The sequence below is a fragment of the Salvelinus fontinalis genome, chromosome 32, assembly GCF_029448725.1.
Source record: "Salvelinus fontinalis isolate EN_2023a chromosome 32, ASM2944872v1, whole genome shotgun sequence".
NCBI classification, from domain to species: Eukaryota; Metazoa; Chordata; class Actinopteri; order Salmoniformes; family Salmonidae; genus Salvelinus; species Salvelinus fontinalis.
In genome coordinates this window covers 20,861,075-20,881,241 of record NC_074696.1, presented here as the reverse complement: position 1 = coordinate 20,881,241, position 20,167 = coordinate 20,861,075, and the positions used below count along the sequence as shown (strand labels likewise).

Here is a 20,167-nt window from a genome sequence, read left to right as displayed (position 1 = left end):
ATCCACCCGGACGTTGCATATTCACAGGGTGTCAATTGCCCCCTAATCACCTCCACTTCTAAGCCCAGCCAGAAAAATACGCAAGAGGCCCTAAGAATAAAGCCAACCCAGCGTCACCATGACCAAAAAGGACCCCAAAAATGTATTAATCTAAACCTTTTATAATGACTAAGATTATCAAATTCAGATGGTCAGGATTAAGAGTTCATCTACGTAGTGACATTAGACGGCATTCTACACTCGACTCAGACAAATCTGAAGGCGAAGTCAATAGCATGCGTCTGCTGCCCTCTGCCTTCGGACCAGACGCTGCTATACCAGACCCGATCCACGTTCATTCACCAGCTCAGCACAAATAAACTAAACCCGATAGTTGTTCAACAAACAATGGTGTTTTCACTCTAGCCTATCAAATCGTGTCGGGGCCTTGGAACATTCTACACCACTTCCCTGTTCTCTGCTGGTGCGGTGCTTCTGGGATAGTGGGGATTCCTGCTGCCTGACACTTCCTCGCGCGCGCACATCCTATCAGCGGCGCGATAAATTCAGGCACAGATCCCGTTACGGCGATTAGAAATAGACGGATACCCAGGAAATAATGAATGGGCCGACGAGTGTTCCACACGCGTTACAAATTATGGGTCCGTTTTTGCTGTCAATTGTTACCAAATAACATTAAACTCATCACACACATGCGGCCATTTTTGTTAACCATCCAAGGCATTGTAGCCTGCACGTTTGGAGAGTATTATCATCATAGTTTAGGCCTTTCCCATAGTCAACAGCATCCGATTCGAAAACAAGCACTCAGCGTATGAGCAAGGCAATCACATTGGACAAGCAGTAAACCATTCCAAATAAAGGTCCCACAGCCACACACACATCACGGACAGCACACAGGGTTTGACTTCTTCCATACGTGCTAAATCCATCTTGGAGACCAAAAAGTCCCCTTTTCCTTTCACATATAGTTTCTCTGCAGAATTAACTTCAATCGCCCATTCTGACTTACCGGTAATCGTGTGTGTAAATTAGCCGTGGCTGTCCCAGTTGGAAATTCAAACACCCCTCAGCTGTCCTGGTCCCACTGCTTACTAGCCGTGTATCCACGATGCCAATCAAACCATTAGACCGCGCCCCTACTGATGACCTATATCGGAAATGGACGAATCATAGCCGAGATCTATCGGGAGGTCCACCCCCCACGTCCAACGATGGGATACAGTGTAACAATTCATAACGCGAATGATATTGTAATTGAATGTTACATTGTGCTTTTTTTTTACCTCACCAATTCTTTATTCATGGGAATAGAGAGCCCTTGATGGTATTGATAATATAGCCTTGCCTATGTATTATTGTACATGTGTGAAAAAGGCTACGTAAAGAGCTTCAATGTTAAGAGTAGCCAACTGTGGACCCTTAAAGTAGACAATGGCGTGCTTAGTTAATTAAATTGGGTGGGAATTATACATTGTGTGGGATTAACTGGGAATTAGAGGACAGGATTAGGAATTTGCTTTCTATGCACCATGTGAGACTAGCTGTACAAATAGCCTGCAGTGTTGAATGAACATTGTGTGCCAAATATGACAGGCTATAGAATAACATAAGGACCTATTTCCTATTAAATGGTAATTTGCACTTAAACTGAGATTTCAAAATAGGTGGGCTATTAGGTCAGTATTCACCATAACAACAAGCATATTAATCAGAAACATTCAGTCATCAAAATGCACAACATTTTGAATGACATTTTATCTACTCTCTCCTCTATCTCCCTTACCTTGTGTAACGGATGTGAAATGTCTAGCTAGTTAGCGGGTGCGCGCTAGTAGCATTTCAATCAGTTACGTCACTTGCTCTGAGACTTGAGTAGTGTTGCCCCTTGCTTTGCAAGGGCCGTGGCTTTTGTGGAGCGATGGGTAACGCTGCTTCGTGGTCGTCAGTTGTTGATGTGTGCAGAAGGTCCCTGGTTCGCGCCCGTCTCGGGGCGAGGGGATGACGTAAATTGTATACTGTTACACTTGTCCTATTTTATGTCTAGATTCCTCCAATAGCATTATACTCATTCTATTCATTCACATTCTACACTTGTTGGCATGACAATAATTCGATGATGACTTGATGTTGGGTAATATGACAAAGTGTTACCAAGGTTATTCCATTGCAATGGACAGTTCATTACAAATGTCCCACGTTATAGTATTATATTTGGTATACCTTTCTGCATGAACACCAATGTGAAAGAAGCGTAATGCTTTGTACAGGGAGACTACCTACCCAGTAGCTACTCTGACTTCAGGCCAGGAAACGCCACATCGTGTTCAATGCAGTAAAACATATCAACCACAAGAGTGCGCCCTTAGCCACCAAATTGCCATTGCCCTGAAAAGAGTTGTGAGTACAATGGATCTAATAGCTCTCCGGGGATTGCAAAAAACGTGTTGTGATGTGAGAGTCCGCATACACATGTATTTAAAGACGTACAATCTCCCCAGTATAATGTACAAAGCCAGAAGGAGCCTTAATTTATGCTCTTGGCTAAAGACTCATTTCAAATAAGTGTACAACTACAGAAGATAAGTAGATCCGTTATATAATTCATATTTAATAGCACAGTTTTGACCATACAATCAATAATTCTCTCCCCTGATTTAGAATAACAATGCACAGATAACGACTTTCATAAGACCCTGAACAGTTATCTGGCCTCTGGATGGAGGATGGGGAGAGAGGGGATGCATACGTTATGAAACCCATTGGGGTTGTTAGGATGGGACTTCGGCCATGGTGAGGCGGCCATGTTGTTGAGGTCAGTTGCTCGTCGCCACGGCGATGAGCCCGGGTGTTGGGCCGGGACACAGACACTATTACCACAACGATGGTTCATCATATCTGGGAAGAGACAAAATATATAAAGTATCAAATAACAATTATGTCCAAACTACCACAGTACTTTCTTCTGTTGAGAAGAGAGGACCAGGGCCCATATTTATACAGCGTCTCAGAGTAGGAGTGCTGATCTAGGATCAGTTCGCCTTTTAGATCAAAATAAATAAGATTACATAGACAGAGGGAACCTGCACTTCTACTCTGAGACACTTTATCAATATGAGTTCTGGACCAGTCACACACACACACACACACACACACACACACACACACGCACGCACGCACGCACGCACGCGCCGCACACACACACAGTGACAGTACCTGGACTGTGGGAGCGTGTCTGTGCTCTCCTTCAGCAGCAGTTCTGAGATCAGTGAATCCAGTGTGTCAGGGCTGGACCTCTTCCCATACCTGGGAGAGAGAGAGGAATTTCAGGAATACCATTTGCATAGACTAAACTTCAGGAACTAGACCATGTGTGCTGCCCCCATAAGATCATTTACCCCAACTGTTCGAGAGTCAATATGAATGTATGTCTGGTCAAATAAAAGACTTGTCCTTAGAGCGCTTCTGTATAAAAAGAGAGGGCTGTTTTGTTGGTTGTCAAGTCTGCTCCTCTGAAGATAAGCCCTATTGGAATTAGTTAAGACCCTTTTCCACTCTTAACACAAACACTCTAACAGAAGAAACACATTCACAATAAAATTTGTACATTTAAATTATTGTAGCCAGGGGCACACCAGCAGAAAAAAATGTACCAGAAAACGAATTTTACACTGATTTTAGTGAACAGAGTGTGAGTGGATGCAGGGTGACTGGCTTCATCTGTAAAGCTATGTGGGATGTTGCTAATTAAGAATCAGGGGTGTGCAGCTGTTGAAATAAAGACATTGTTTCATATAGACAACACACAGAGTAATTAGTGACAGGTTAATGTGACTCATCTTTATTATTTTAGTCACCTGAATGATTGGATTAGTTGGTATTTGGACTAGACCCAGTAATAACACAATATTAAGCTAAAAACCAAAGTGTAATTTTAGCTACTAGTAGCTGAGTTCATAGTGTCCCACTCCATATAATTAGTTAGTTAGTTAGTTAGTTATTATGAATCAATTAGTTAGTTATGAATCAATAGCCTGTGGCTCACTAATCAAATATTTCAATTGGATAATCACAAATCCAAACTTCAGCCCTTTAATTAAATCAGCAATGTATCACACCCGGATCACAGCACTCACCTCTGCCTTGTGATGAGGTTGATGTAATGTCTGAGAGCGGAGTAATACTTGGCCAGTTCCTCCGCGGGCACATTTTCGCCGGGGTTTTCGGGTTTGACCGGATAGCCTTCCGCAAGCGTCCCGATGCATATGAAGGTCCAGACGAGGAGCGTCACTGCGCCCAGCCAGGTACCCAAGTTAGGATGCATCTTTAATGTTTACGAATCAAGAAAAATATCAGGGTCTGAATTGCTTAGGCTACGCAGTCTTATCAAAGTTAGTTTACCTGCGAAAACTTTTAGAAGTTGTGTATGTTCAAGACAATAATAATGTCTGTTCCCTACTACTACCCCACAACCCGTAGTCTACATTAACTGGAGGATGCCTCGTGTTTATCTATATTTGTTGTTTAAAATTAAATTGATATCTATTTATTGACTTCCTCAGATTAATTGTTTAAAAATGTCAGTTTCAGTGAAGGCAATGAAATTAGTAGATAGGCTACAAGTTGTATAGAAAAACACTATAAAACCGGTAGGTACATTAGACAAATAGGTTAAGAAATCAATATCTAATCTTGTTTAAATCATGTCTATAGATGTAATAGAGGTATGCTACTTACATTGACTTGAGGGTTTAAATTATAGTTTGGATAGAAGTTGTCCTCAGTCGTCTTTCTGCTGCTGTGCGTTCTGCATAGGGTACCCACTCTGTGGCGCGATTTTTATAATGCTGTGCGCAATACTGGGTGGGGAGGGCACATCACAAGATGCGCCCCATTGAACGTAAGTCTCCAAATCACGATTCTGAAAATGTGCGCGGACAGACGCGTCACCGCAAGCTGTCATCGCCCATTTTAAACTATATTAATTAATGCATTAAAAAAATGATTGCTTTCTAAAAAATGTCAATAGTGGTGGAAATTAATTTCGTTTTTTCCCCTCTCAAACGAATTAACAACATCACTCTGGAGTGGAATAAAATGGGCTGAAGAGACATGACGCAGATCCAAGACAAATGTATGTGATGATGACTGGGTTGTCAATATCGACAGAATTGTCTCACTTGGGAACAAAGTCTGAGTGAAAAATGTGTTTATTATTTTAAAAACCTCCATTAATTGCCACAAGCACGCACACCAACACACGCACACCAACACACGCATGCACACAAGCACAGGGCCGTAACCAGGGTCTGAGTTCTAGTGAGGTCCGTAACGGGAGGGGGAGGGGCGCGGTTAAGAAAGTTGAACTTCATTTGCTGCATTTCTATGCAATTTAAAAACTCTAAAATGTAAAAACAACCAAAAATGACCCCAGCCATTATCACATTAGTTGCTGTAGCTTCCTTCACCTCAGTCCATCTACAAACACATAGCCTATTAGCTATACAATTACATTAACTCAGGACCGGGATTAAAAACTATAATTTAATACTTACAGAGGGATCTGTTAGCAGAAAACATATTATATTAACAAAAAGTCGCTTGACAGAACACATTTTTTGTTGCAGGATTTATAGCACATTTCCTGCAATTCTACACATTTTGTCATGGGGGGGTGAGAAATTGTTGCAGTTTTAAAGCTAATTTCCACCAATTCTACATATTTTGCAATGATTTATGACATCTTACTATGATATCTGAGTGAGAATGACAAACAAAATCAATGGGGCCTCCTGGAGGTCAGGGCATCTCTTTGTTTTCCTCCTCTCTCTTTTATGTTTTACTGTCAATCAAATTACATATTTTTTTCAGTCACCCACACCCCCAAAAGAGAAATGTGATAGGAACTGATTAGATCTCATTAGCATCCTTTCTTTCTCTCCTAGACGTTTTCTGAATGGGTTTTCATGCTACTCTAAACCCTCCTTATTTTCCCCACATTTCAGTTGAGGGGTCTATCAAGTATTTCCAATGAACAGAAAGATCAGTTATTGTTCAGATGAATAAAAAAATAAAAATACTAATAATATATATATATACATATATATATACAGTTGAAGTCGGAAATACACCCAAATACACCTAAGCCAAATACATTTAAACTCAGTTTTTCACAATTCCTGACATTTAATCCCAGTAAAAAATCACCTGTTTTAGGTCAGTTAGGGTCACCACTTTATTTTAAGAATGTGAAATGTCAGAATAACAGAGATAATGATTTATTTCAGATTTTATTCATTTCATCACATTCCCAGTGGGTCAGAAGTTTACATACTCAATTAGTATTTGGAAGCATTGCCTTTAAAATAGTTTAACTTGGGTCAAACATTTAGGGTAGCCTTCCACAAGCTTCCCACAATAAATTGGGTGAATTTTGGCCCATTCCTCCTGACAGAGCTAGTGTAACTGAGTCAGGTTTGTAGGCCTTTGTAAGGGCTGTCGCTCTCCTCATCCTCGGACGAGGAGAGGAGAGAAGGATCATCAGACCAAAATGCAGCATTAGGGAAATAAGCCATCTTTTATTTAACACGACGATGGCAACATGAAAAAACAAAACACTTTCAAAAAATACAAAACAAGAAAACGACGTAGACGAAACCTGAACATAAACTTACATAACTAAACGTAACACTTACGGACAGGAAACAGACTACATCGAAACGAAACGAACAACCGAACAGTCCCGTATGGTGCAAGACATAACACAGATACGGAAGACAATCACCCACAAACAAACAGTGAGAACACCCTACCTAAATATGACTCTTAATTAGAGGAGAACGCAAAACACCTGCCTCTAATTAAGAGCCATACCAGGCAACCAAAACCAACATAGAAACAGATAACATAGACTGCCCACCCAAAACACATGCCCTGACCTAAACACATACAAAAAACAACATAAAACAGGTCAGGACCGTTACAGCCTTCTTGCCCGCACACACGCTTTTTCAGTTCTGCCCACAAATTTCTATAGGATTGAGGTCAGGGCTTTGTGATGGCCACTCCAATACCTTGACTTTGTTGTCCTTAAGCCATTTTGCCACAACTTTGGAAGTATGCTTGGGGTCATTGTTCATTTGGAAGACCCATTTGCGACCAAGCTTTAACTTCCTGACTGATGTCTTGAGATGTTGCTTCAATATATCCACATAATTTTCCTGCCTCATGATGCCATCAATTTTGTGAAGTGCACCAGACCCTCCTGCAGCAAAGCACCCCCACAACATGATGCTGCCACCCCCGTGCTTCACGGTTGGGATGGTGTTCTTCGGCTGCAAGCATCCCCCTTTTTCCTCCAAACATAACGATGGTCATTATGGACAAACAGTTCTATTTTTGTTTCATCAGACCAGAGGATATTTCTCCAAAAAGTCCCCATGTGCAGTTGCAAACCGTGGTCTGGCTTTTCTATGACGGTTTTGGAGCACTGGCTTCTTCCTTGCTGAGCGGCCTTTCAGGTTATGTCGATATAGGACTCGTTTTACTGTGGATATAGATACTTTTGTACTTGTTTCCTCCAGCATCTTCACAAGGTCCTTTGCTGTTGTTCTGGGATTGATTTGCACTTTTCCCACCAAAGTACGTTCATCTCTAGGAGACAGAACGAGTCTCCTTCCTGAGCGGTATGATGGCTGCGTGGTCCCATGGTGTTTATACTTGTGTACTGTTGTTTGTACAGATGAACGTGGTACCTTCAGGCGTTTGGAAATTGCTCCCAAGGATGAACCAGACTTGTGAAGGTCTACAATTTTTTTTCTGATGTCTTGGGTGATTTCTTTTGATTTCCCATGATGTCAAGCAAAGAGGCACTGAGTTTGAAGGTAGGCCTTGAAATACATCCACAGGTACACTTCCAATTGACTCAAATGATGCCAATTAGCCTATCAAAAGCTTCTAAAGCAATGACATAATTTTCTGGAATTTTCCAAGCTGTTTAAAGGCACAGTCATCTTAGTGTATGTGAACTTCTGACCCACTGAAATTGTGATACAGTGAGTTATAAGTGAAATAATCTTTCTGTAAACAATTTTTGGAAAAATTACTTGTGTCATGCACAAAGTAGATGTCCTAACCGACTTGCCAAAACTATAGTTTGTTAACAAGAAATTTGTGGAGTGGTTGAAAAACTAGTTTTAATGACTCCAAACTAAGTGTATGTAAACTTCCGACTTCAACTGTATATATATATATATATATGTATATATAGAAATGTAATCCGGTCATGCTTCTTGCTCCACTTATCCTTGATAGCCTGAGCATCATCCCCATCCTACGCCCTCCAACGCTTCCCACGTCATGACAGCACAAAACACATCCTCCTGATTCTAACTTTAGGATGGGCAGCACTTCAGAGCACCGAATCCCAAATCATTTTTATAGAAAAGCTACCATTGAGTCTGATACAGATTTTAAAGGAATTTTGTGTGGATATTGAATGACGCTCTCAAATCATAGATAAACTTCTATTGAATGCTATTTAAAGTGTTATTACAGTAAGAGGTTTGTGCGTCAGCTCGGTGGATGCTTGGATGACGTGCCAAGCTATCACATCACTCTTGAGTTAAGGTCTTTTGTTGTAACTGTGTAAGAGCACTCTCTTTTCTTTCTGTCTGACGTGTAGGAATATGAAGGGTAAAGAAGCTGCTACTCAGTCAAGTTCACATGGTGTGTGTGTGTGTGTGTGTGTGTGTGTGTGTGTGTGTGTGTGTGTGTGTGTGTGTGTGTGTGTGTGTGTGTGTGTGTGTGTGTGTGTGTGTGTGTGTGTGTGTGTGTGTGTGTGTGTGTGTGTGTGACTTGTATAACTTGAGTGGTAGAACATTGAACTCATATCTGTATGTACTGGTGCAAGGTTGGTTGATAGTGAAATATTAATTAAATGTCAGACATATTATTACAATCATTATTAGCTACATGTCTCTCATATCAGATTTACAAAGCCTATGTCTCTCAGACACAGCAGGAGTCATAGTCTATGCTACTCAATGATGAGGGGAATTCTCTAAGAATCTCACGACCAGGAAGATGTAATGCCTGTGTAGATTTCTGTTGAATAAGCCCTTTTCTTCTTTCTCTTCTCTTCTCTGTCTTGGTGCTGGAACAAGACATCTGTCCCCAATGAATAAATATTTCACATGATTCATCCACTATGATTCCTTTTACTTTCCTCCTCCTTATTCAAAGTAGGAAGCAAAATGAGAACAATACATTTCACTACATTTCCCCCATGTTTTTTCTTATACCCCGATGGGTCATTGGCCGAAGTTGTAAACAACATGTTCCAAAGGAAATTAGGGCTGAGCCAGGTCAGTGGGCATTAGACTACATGGTTATAGGCTGAGCCAGGTCAGTGAGCACTAGACTATATGGTTATAGGCTGAGCCAGGTCAGTGGGCACTAGACTACATGGTTATAGGCTGAGCCAGGTCAGTGGGCACTAGACTATATGGTTATAGGCTGAGCCAGGTCAGTAGGCACTAGACTACATGGTTTTAGGCTGAGCCAGGCCAGTGGGCACTAGACTACATGGTTATAGGCTGAGCCAGGCCAGTGGGCACTAGGCTATATGGTTATAGGCTGAGCCAGGTCAGTGGGCACTAGACTACATGGTTATAGGCTGAGCCAGGTCAGTGGGCACTAGACTACATGGTTATAGGCTGAGCCAGGTCAGTGGGCACTAGACTATATGGTTATAGGCTGAGCCAGGCCAGTGGGCACTAGACTATATGGTTATAGGCTGAGCCAGGTCAGTGGGCATTAGGCTACATGGTTATAGGCTGAGCCAGGTCAGTGGGCACTAGACTACATGGTTATAGGCTGAGCCAGGTCAGTGGGCACTAGACTACATGGTTATAGGCTGAGCCAGGTCAGTGGGCACTAGACTACATGGTTATAGGCTGAGCCAGGTCAGTGGGCACTAGACTACATGGTTATAGGCTGAGCCAGGTCAGTGAGCACTAGACTATATGGTTATAGGCTGAGCCAGGTCAGTGGGCACTAGACTACATGGTTATAGGCTGAGCCAGGTCAGTGGGCACTAGACTACATGGTTATAGGCTGAGCCAGGTCAGTGAGCACTAGACTATATGGTTATAGGCTGAGCCAGGCCAGTGGGCACTAGACTATATATGAGAGTCTGAGAGAAGAAAGCGAGAGAGAGAGAGGAGGAGTGAGAGTTGGTGGGAGGAGAGAGACAGACAGACCCACAGACATAAAGACAGACACACAGACATACAGACATAAAGAGAGATAGACAATTCAACCTAACAACCGTCAGAGAAAAGGAAGAGTGTATCCTTGGGGAAAAGGATAAGTTATAAGTGACTTTTTTCAAAATGTGTCCCCGAATGCAAGAGATAACTTTATGTTTTTGTAGTGCACGCATTTTTATAGCTTCTTATGTTTAATTGCTTCTTCTTCTTTTTTTCCAGAATGTATTCTCTATCACTTCAAGATGTATTGTAGATGTCAGAATAATACTTTACAGATAAAACAATGTTTCTTTGTTGATAATTTGCTATTTGGTGAATTGCGGCATTCGCCTGAGTGGAGTCGTATTGAGGCCAGCAGAAAATTGAGTGTCGGTCTCTCACTATCTCGTCTCTCTCTGTGTCTGATGCTCTGGCTGCTTATACTGCCTGCCTATACTGCCTGCCTATACTGCCTGCTTATACTTCCTGCTTATACTGCCTGCGTATACTGTCTGCTTATAATGTCTGCTTACACTGCCTGCTAATACTTCCTGCTTATACTGCCTACTTATACTTCCTGCTTACACTGCCTGATAATTTCTGCTTACACCGCCTGCTTGCACTGCCTGCTTACACTGCCTGCTTATACTTCCTGCTTGTTCTGCCTGCTTATACTTCCTGCTTATACTTCCTGCTTATGCTGCTTGTTTATACTTCCTGCTTATACTGCCTGTTTATACTTCCTGCTTATACTGCCTGCTTATACTGCCTGCTTACACTGCCTGCTTATACTTCCTGCTTATACTTCCTGCTTATACTGCCTGTTTATACTTCCTGCTTATACTGCCTGTTTATACTTCCTGCTTATACTGCCTGCTTATACTTCCTGCTTACACTGCCTGCTTATACTTCCTACGTATACTGCCTGCTTATACTTCCTGCTTATTATTCCTGCTTCTACTGCCTGCTAATACTTCCTGCTTACACCGCCTACTTATACTTCCTGCTTACACTGCCTGATACTTCCTGCTTACACTGCCTGCTTATACTTCCTGCTTACACTGCCTGCTTATACTTCCTGCTTATAATGCCTGCTTATACTGCCTGATTATGCTGCCTGCTTATTCTGCCTGCTTATACTTCCTGCTTATACTTCCTGCTTATACCGCCTGATTATACTGCCTGCTTATACCGCCGGCTTATACTTCCTGCTTATACTTCCTGCTTATACCGCCTGCTTATACTGCCTGCTTATACTGCCTGCTTATTATTCCTGCTTCTACTGCCTGCTAATACTTCCTGCTTATGCTGCCTACTTATACTTCCTGCTTACACTGCCTGATACTTCCTGCCTACACTGCCTGCTTATACTTCCTGCTTACACTGCCTGCTTATTCTTCCTGCTTACATTTCCTGCTTACACTTCCTGCTTATACTGCCTGCTTACACTGCCTGCTTATGCCCCATGTGTGTGATAGGGAGGGAGAACAGAGAACACAGTATCCTCTAACTCCTGCTATTACCACCCCCTACTATTACCACCCCCTATACGTCAATGATTACTACCAGGAAAAACCCAATGACAATGGAACGTACCTACTGCAGCCAACTTGAGACATTTCATTTAGATTTTAGTCACTTAGCAGATGCTCTTATCCAGAACTACTTACAGAAGCAATTAGAGTTAAATGCCTTGCTCGAGGGTACATCGACTGATTTTTCACCTAGTCGGTTGAAGATTCAAACCAGGCAACCGTTCGTTTACTTTCCCAACACTTTAACGGTTAGGCTACCTGTAGCCCCCATTAAAGATACTATCCTTATTTTCCCTCAAAAGGCAAATAGCTTTTGAGGCCAATTATCTCTTGAAATAATGTTTTTGAGATAACAGTGCAATTCGAAGTTAAGGCACTAATCTTTCCGGAAATTCATGTATTTTGTAATTCTCTTCCAATTGTGCTGTTTTTACAGTGATAATTATTAGAAACGCTTGCGTGTGTACAATTCTCTTTAGCGCGCATGTGTGTGCGTGTGTGAGTGCATGCGCTCTTGTGTGTGGTGTGTGTGTGTGTATACTTGCGTGTGTTTGTGGTGTGTGTTTGTGGTGTGTGTGTGTGTGTGTGTGTGTGTGTGTGTGTGTGTGTGTGTGTGTGTGTGTGTGTGTGTGTGTGTGTGTGTGTGTGTGTGTGTGTGTGTGTGTGTGTGTGTGTGTGTGTGTGTGTGTGTCTGTGTGTGTCTGTGTGCTTGCACTCTGCTTCTATATCTGACCTTGTTATTTTTGAGAACAGAACAAGTTCATTAGATGTGGATGAGGACCTTACAAATAAAATGCACCATAATGATAACCTTTAAAACAGACAAGAACATTTTGACTGACAGAAGACAGAGGATGTTGACAATGATGCGACACCTGTGACCTCATAGGTCAGGGGTCATACATTAGTTGTCAGTACCACAAACACTGGGAGATCTAATGAAAGTTGTCACTTCAACCATTGAACATCATTCAATCATTGAGGGCCAATAAAACGTTAACCTTTTACTGCAGTTGGCTAAATCAGAGTGACACAGTGTTTATTGGTAGTTTCAAACAAATCTACTACCTCACACACATGGTTATGGGCTTCAAAAAAGAAGAGACTTGTACCATGTCAGATATAGAGTTGAAATGTATTACATTTTAATTTTGCATCCCAATATTGCACTTTATAACAAACGTTTGACAGAGAAACACCAGATTTTCTGCTTTTGTGTTAAAATAACGTTTATGAATTATGAAATTATGAAAAATATTAATAACATTCCACCAATGAGGCCACTAGGTCATTCGACTGCAGGAAAAGGCTGCAATGTAACTGACTCCCTAAAAATATTATTATTCATATTGTATTTTTTCAACGGACCCCTATATCTGCCAGTGAGACACACAGGGAATAGTGAGGGGTTCAGAGGTTGATGGATGTGTGCATGCTGACCTACGTGTGTCTATGTTCTATGTGTGTGAATATTCCAACCTGTATGTCTCTTTGGTAATGAATGTGTAGACACACAGGTCTAGACTCTAGACAGTAAATGAATGTGTAGACACATCGGTCTAGACTCTAGACAGTAAATGATTGTGTAGACACATAGGTCTAGACAGTAAAGTACATGCCAACCACTTGGTCCAATAATGACAGTCACATTACACCTGAACAGCATTTATTTTAAGGTTAATGCACTTTTTACAGAGTTATTCAGGGTGAATCAAAGCATTAAAAAGCACTTTGTTATATGCGTCAGTCCCAAGGGGCTTGAAGGAAGTGATTGGTTAGTGTTGGAGATTTAACTACTACACGGAAGTTCCAGTGGGTGTCCAAACACTCCATTGTGTGAGATTGGAAGGCTCGTGTTCGAGTCCAAACATTTTACATTTCAGTGCCTTGCTCAAGCGCATATCAACAGATTCTTCACCCAGTCAGCTTGGGAATTCGAACCATTCAGTTACTGGCCCAATGCTCTTAACCTCTAGACTACCTGCCGCCCAGTTCTTCACTGTCTCCACACATATACTTTTAAAGGTAATCCACTCCATCAACTTGACTTGTTTCTGTCTGTCTTCCACCCACTCATTGTCTATCCATTCTATACCCTCTTCTCCTGTATCCTTCAATCCCTGCCTGCTGTCCCAGCTACTCCTCTGCAGAAGTGGGCAACAAAGATCAGGTCCCTCTCTTCTAGAATGTGCAGGAAACTGTTCCTCTCCTCCTCACTCCATCACTCAAACCATTGTGTCCAGAGGCGCAGTTGGCATTCAAAAATATTTGGTGGGCAGTCCTTAACCTGTAGCGTTTTGAGAGTGGCAGGGGCTCTCTGCCTGCCGCTGAGTTCAGAGAGGTACAAGATAATTGCTGTGTGTATTGCTGGACAGGGTACCAGCAGCTGGGGGCATCATGCCAGGGGCTGCTGGTTCGAGCCTTGACTGACATGGAAGAACCAAGACATCTTGCACCGTTTTTTTACAACATTCTTCTTATTTTCAGCCTGTCGCAACATAAGACATGAGGTTGAGTTTCTGCACCTCTGCCCTTAATCTTGACAAAACACACACAGACAGACAGACAGGCACGCACGCACACACACACACACACACACACACACACACACACACACACACACACACACACACACACACACACACACACACACACACACACACACACACACACACACACACACACAGACACACACATATAAATGCTGACATTGAGGTCTAATCATTAGTCCTTCCCAACACTAACATTATTATACTTGACTGCACAAACACACAGAACCTTATTCTGTGACTCACACCTTTATCACTCTCTCAAGTCTTCTTCCTCTCTTCTACATATTCCTGTCCTCATTCTCGCCTCTCTCCTTTGTGTGTTACTGTGCATTTTTAATTATTCTTACTATTATTCTTGTTATTTTAATTACTTTTTTTGGGGGGGGGGGGGGGTTTAAGGAAAGAGAGGGCTTAGTATTCGTCTCAAATGACACCCTATTCCCTACATAGTTCTCTACCTTTGATCAGAGCCCTATGGGCCGTATACGGCCCTGGTCAAAAATGTTGGACTTTATAGGGAATAGGGTGTCATTTGGGATGCAGACCTTTTGTGTGATCATGAGGAGGTAGAGAATCGACAGAGATTGCAGTGGATCAACTGGCTTCTAATTTACAGGCTCAGTCTGGCACTAAGGAAACGCCACAGTGCCTGTCCTCTCTCTCACTCTCTCTGTCTCTCACTTTCTCTCTCTCTAGCTCTGTCTTTCACCTTTTCTATCTCTCTCTTTCTGTCTAGCGCTGACTGTCTCTCTGTCTCTTTTTCTCTCTCTCTATGTCTCTCTCTCTCCCCACTCCTCTGCCTCTCCCTTTACCTTACGTCTCTCTCTCTCCCTATACTCTGTCTCACTCTCTTTCTATCATCTTTCTCTATCTCAAGTCAGAGAGCTTCTCATCCCTTGATTTTGTGTCTACACATTTGAGTATCACCTCCAATCAGATGTTGCATAATCATACTTCCTTCCTGCTACTTTAATGTTTCTACCTGGTCCTTGTTTTCCAACTATTGAGGCGCTACCTTGATTGTCTGAGTAGAACTGAAGGGTGTATGTTGGTTTTGGCCTTCAGTCATACACAGCTTTCCATATTCAACAAGCTCTCACAGTCTCACCGCAGAATTAGATGTTCATCCACATTCTCCAAACGTCAAATTCCAAAGTGTTTTTGTTGCTCCTGCTGCTCTGTATCTTTAAATTTCTCCAAATGTCAAATTTTTAAGTTAAGGGTTAAGTTGAGGCACTCATTCTGAATGGTGAAGGTAAGGGTTAAAGTTCGGAAAGGGTTAAAATATTCAGTTTAGGCAGTCATTCTGAATGGTTAAGGTAAGGGTTAAGGTATGGGTTAGGGTTAAAACCAGTGTCCACGACTGGGATCGAAAATGCAACCTTCTGATCCAGAGTCATGAGATCCAGATTCATGGGATTACGCCTATCCACCACCCCCGTCAAAACCCAAGCCACTGTTGCCCCTAGTGGCCAGTTTTGAAGGCATTTCCCGACATCCTCAGGACATGGATGGATGTCCAATTCTTAAGTCAATCTTGAACGACCTGTCTGTGCATACTAGGAGTGTTGTGGGTGGGTGGGAGTTTTGGGGGAGCTGTGTGTGTGTGTGTGTGTGTGTGTGTGTGTGTGTGTGTGTGTGTGTGTGTGTGTGTGTGTGTGTGTGTGTGTGTGTGTGTGTGTGTGTGTGTGTGTGTGTGTGTGTGTGTGTGTGCAGTATAATGAGGCACAGGGGAAGAAATGATCTTTGGTAGTCAGCCACCGTTTTTTCACAGCTGGACGATGTAGCGTTCTCTTTCACTATAGAACGCAGTGAATAAACGATACACTCCTTTAGTCCTCATCATTCCATCACTCTTTTCCTCCATCCCTACATCCCATTTTTTTTACATTTACATTTGAGTCGTTTAGCAGACGCTCTTATTCAGAGCGATTTACAGGAGCGATTAGGGTTACATTGCATTCAGAAAGTATTCATACCCCTTGACTGATTCCACATTTGTTGTTTTACAGCCTGAATTCAAAATGGATTAAATCAGTTTTTTCTCTCACCCATCTACACTCAATACCCCGTAATGACAAAGTGAGAACATGTTTTTAGACATTTTTGCTAATTTATTGGAAATGAAATACAGAAATATCTCATTTACATAAGTATTCACACTCCTGCGTCAATAATTCCAGCTGTGAGTCTTTCTGGGTAAGTCTCTAAGAGCTTTCCACACCTGGATTGTGCATCATTGGCCCATTACTCTCTTCAAAATTCTTCAAGCGCTGTCAAATTGGTTGTTGATCAACGTTCTTAACCGCTAGGCTACCTGCAACCCTATCCTCCACCCCCTATCTCTACCCTCTCTCCTCCATCTATTCTCATATCCTTCAAAGATCCTGAAAACGGAAGTGGTGATCAACAAATTGAAGACAAAGCCCCCCATGAAATTATAGCATTTCCGATGTTTCTTAGACAGAGAAAGCATTGTAAAACATAAAATCATCCTGTCCCTACAATGTTGAGATAGCCATGTTGGTCTGTTTCCTCAGAATAGGAAATAGATTAGGAGGACAGAAAATGGACCAGTCCCTCCTAACATTTGGGATATGGGCTGAATTGTTCAAAGCAATGCCTTGATTAGTTGTGTGTTGCCTCACCTCATGAGGTTCTTTAATTCTGTAAGAGTGGAACATCGGAGTTGATGATCATTGGTTAGTGAGATGGTGGATGTTTCACGTATTATGACCTGTTTTATGCTGACTCTGTCTAGTCTTAACTGTTCTTATAATTGAAGTTACACTCTTCAAACCATCCAAACAACACGTCACAATTATTTCCCTCAGCTTTCCCTCTCCTTTCTCTCCTCCATGTTAAAATGTCTCCAATTAAACCTGCATGTTACGGCGTGTCGTGTTCTATGGAGTGTTTACCTTCTGAGTAATTGCCCTCTTAATCTCTTATTGTTGCTGTCTGTTTCCAGGTGAAGGGCCCTGTCAATCAAAAATGGTTGTGGTTCCCATGGCAATAGGGGAGTAGAAGTAGTCATCCTCTTCTTCAGTTGATGACCAAAGTCAATACTCACCAATTAGCTTTCAGCCACGAGTAGGGTTGCTATGGCGAGACAATTACACTTAACAGGGTAGGCCTAGCCATGCCAGACTCATTTTGTAGCTCCTCCCCCGTTCCAAAATAACTTGGTTATCTCTCTTTTTCTCGCTCTCGCTCTTTCCCTTAAGTTTGTGATGTGGACAGGCACATTATGTTGATGTTAGGTCAAGTAGTCTTATTTTGTGATTCTTATTCGTAAGAAGAGAAACATCTCTCTCTCTGTGTGTGTGTGTGTGTGTGTGTGTGTGTGTGTGTGTGTGTGTGTGTGTGTGTGTGTGTGTGTGTGTGTGTGTGTGTGTGTGTGTGTGTGTGTGTGTGTGTGTGTGTGTGTGTGTGTGTGTGTGTGTGTGTGTATGTGTGGTGGATATTCCTGTCATCACACACATTAAATCAAAGTGGCAGCTTTCAGACAGGATCTCTTCCACTGGCTTCCTCTTCGGTCCCACACCAGGAGGACACAGGTGCAACCATACCATCCCACTAACACCCCCACCCACTACCCTCCACTAACACCTGTTCAACACACACACACGAGAGACACAACTAAACAGGTGACTGCCAGGATGACGACACATGGACACGTGTGATGTAACCATGTTCAGTGTTGCAGCCGCACCAATCAGAGATTGATCCAGTGTGACTTGGCCCCACGCCTGACAAGTAAAGAACATTTGTGTGGGCGTCTGTGTTGTTGAGATCCTCGTTAATCTGAATCTTTACTAAAACCTTAAATGTTGCCTGTTAAGGAACATTGATTGTTTCTCCATTTAAACTTTGGATTAAACCTATTTTCATTAACACTGATCTGCCGAGAATAATTAGATTCATTAATCCTAACATCTATCTGCATATTGAAATTAACTGTATTGTCACGGTGGCTCTTCTGAAATACAGTATAATTTTCATTTTATTCTGTTTATCACATTTGTATGTCATTGAATCTTTGAAATATTTCCAGAGCTGTGTGTTGATTGCGTCATCAGCTGGTCTGTGTGCAGTTTGATCTATTTAGAGAAACAGTATGAGATATTTTGTATGTTGTCATGTCCTGACCATGGAGAGCCCTTATTTTCTATGGTAGAGTAGGTCAGGGCGTGACTGGGGGTTAGTCTAGTTTATTATTTCTATGTGGGGTTGTAGTTTTGTTTTTCTATGTTGGTGATTGGTATGATTCCCAATTAGAGGCAGCTGGTAATCGTTGTCTCTAATTGGGGATCATATTTAGGCAGCTTTTTTCCGCATGTGTTGGTGGGATATTGTTTTGAGTTAGTGCACGTAGCATCGCTGTAGTCACGGTTCTTTGTTAGTTTATTGTTTATTTGTTTTTTTGTCTTTGCTAAGTTTCACTTTATCATTAAATTATGTGGAACTCAACATCCGCTGCGCTTTGGTCCGATATTTATTCCAGCGAACGTGACATATGTAGAGTATGCATGTGACATATGTAGAGTATGCATATGGTCTACCTACTGTATATACAGCGGCAAGCTGTAGGAATTCTACATTTTATGTAGAAATGTTTCTATATACTGTAGATTCCAAAGGACTGAACAAATCAATATCCCAAGATTTGTGTCCCAAATGGCACCCTATTCCCTATATAGTGCACTACTTTTAACCAGAGCCCATAGGGCCCTATGGAAGGCTATGGGCTTTGTTCATAAGTAGTGATCTATATAGGGAATAGGGTGCCATTTGGGACACAATTCTTGGGATATTGAGTAGACAATACCGCCCCTATGGACTGGAGTACGGCATCCTGATAACCAGGATCAATAAAATGAATGCATTCTCCATACCCTGGTTTTGAACAGTACAGCGCAGGTCAGTGGAGGCTGCTGAGGGGGATGACGGCTCTTAATAATGGCTGGAACGGAACAAATGGAATGGCATCAAACCATTTGATACCATTCCACTCGTTAACATGAGCCCATCCTCCCCAAATAAGGTGCCACCAAACCCTGTGGTGCAGGTAGAGGCAGTGTTATTTTGTAAGGTGAAACTATCAAATGAAGACAACAACAACAAAAAATGGAGAATGAGGCTGAAGTGGGAGGCGGGTAAGTTTAAGACTCAACATGGCTTTCAAACTTTATTCTGAATCGAACTTGGAAACATCAGAAACACCTTGTGATGATCTTGAGATCATTATCCCCAGATGAGGCTGTTTGGTCATAATGGTTATTCATTATCTATGACAATTCTATTATTATCTATTTGGAATAGTGCCTCCAACTAAGCACGTTGTGTGTTAGCTAACGGTTAGTCCTTTCCAGTTTGTTTGATTATTTGGTAGGTTTCCTACTGGATAGGGAGGTGGTTGGTGGGCTGGTTTGTTTGGTGGATGAGCTTCCTCTTGGTGATACTATCACGTTTCAGGTATTTCCCAGGTGCAGACAGTGTTAAATAAACAAAAGTTTATTCTTTAAACAGGGGCAGGCAAACGACAGGTCAAGGCAGGCAGGGGTCAATAATCCAGAGAGGGTGTAAGGCAGCAGAACAGCAGGTGGGCTCAGGGTCAGGTCAGGCAGAGGTTGGTAATCTAGAGTAGTGGCAAAGGTACAGGCAGGCAGGAATGGTCAAAAACTGGGAAACTAGAAAACTGGGACTGTAGCAAAGACAGGAGCAAGGGAAAACGCTGGTAGGTTTGAATGAACAAAATGAACTGGCTCAGACAGAAAACAGGTATAAGTACCCAAGGGATAATTGGGAAGATGGAGACAAGCACAAG

At 42.1% G+C, this 20,167-nt stretch overlaps 2 protein-coding genes across 4 annotated transcripts in view; both read right to left on the bottom strand.

Moving 5' to 3' along the window:
* LOC129830888 (protein PALS2-like) overlaps positions 1–1,121 on the bottom strand; it is a 43,739-nt gene extending 42,618 nt beyond the window's left edge. For all 3 annotated transcript variants that reach the window (XM_055893707.1, XM_055893709.1, XM_055893710.1), the window contains exon 1: positions 1,013–1,121. The gene's annotated coding sequence lies outside the window, so the exon portion shown is untranslated. The remainder of the gene's footprint in view (positions 1–1,012) is intronic.
* A 1,462-nt stretch (positions 1,122–2,583) lies between these two features.
* Positions 2,584–4,847, bottom strand: LOC129830886 (pro-neuropeptide Y-like). Its single transcript, XM_055893705.1, has 4 exons — positions 4,738–4,847; positions 4,137–4,324; positions 3,217–3,306; positions 2,584–2,898 (listed from the first exon to the last, which is right to left on the bottom strand). The coding sequence occupies exons 2-4, from the start codon at positions 4,322–4,324 to the stop codon at positions 2,874–2,876; spliced, it is 303 nt and encodes a 100-aa protein (XP_055749680.1). The 5' UTR covers positions 4,738–4,847; the 3' UTR covers positions 2,584–2,873.
* Between the last annotated feature and the right edge of the window lie 15,320 nt (positions 4,848–20,167).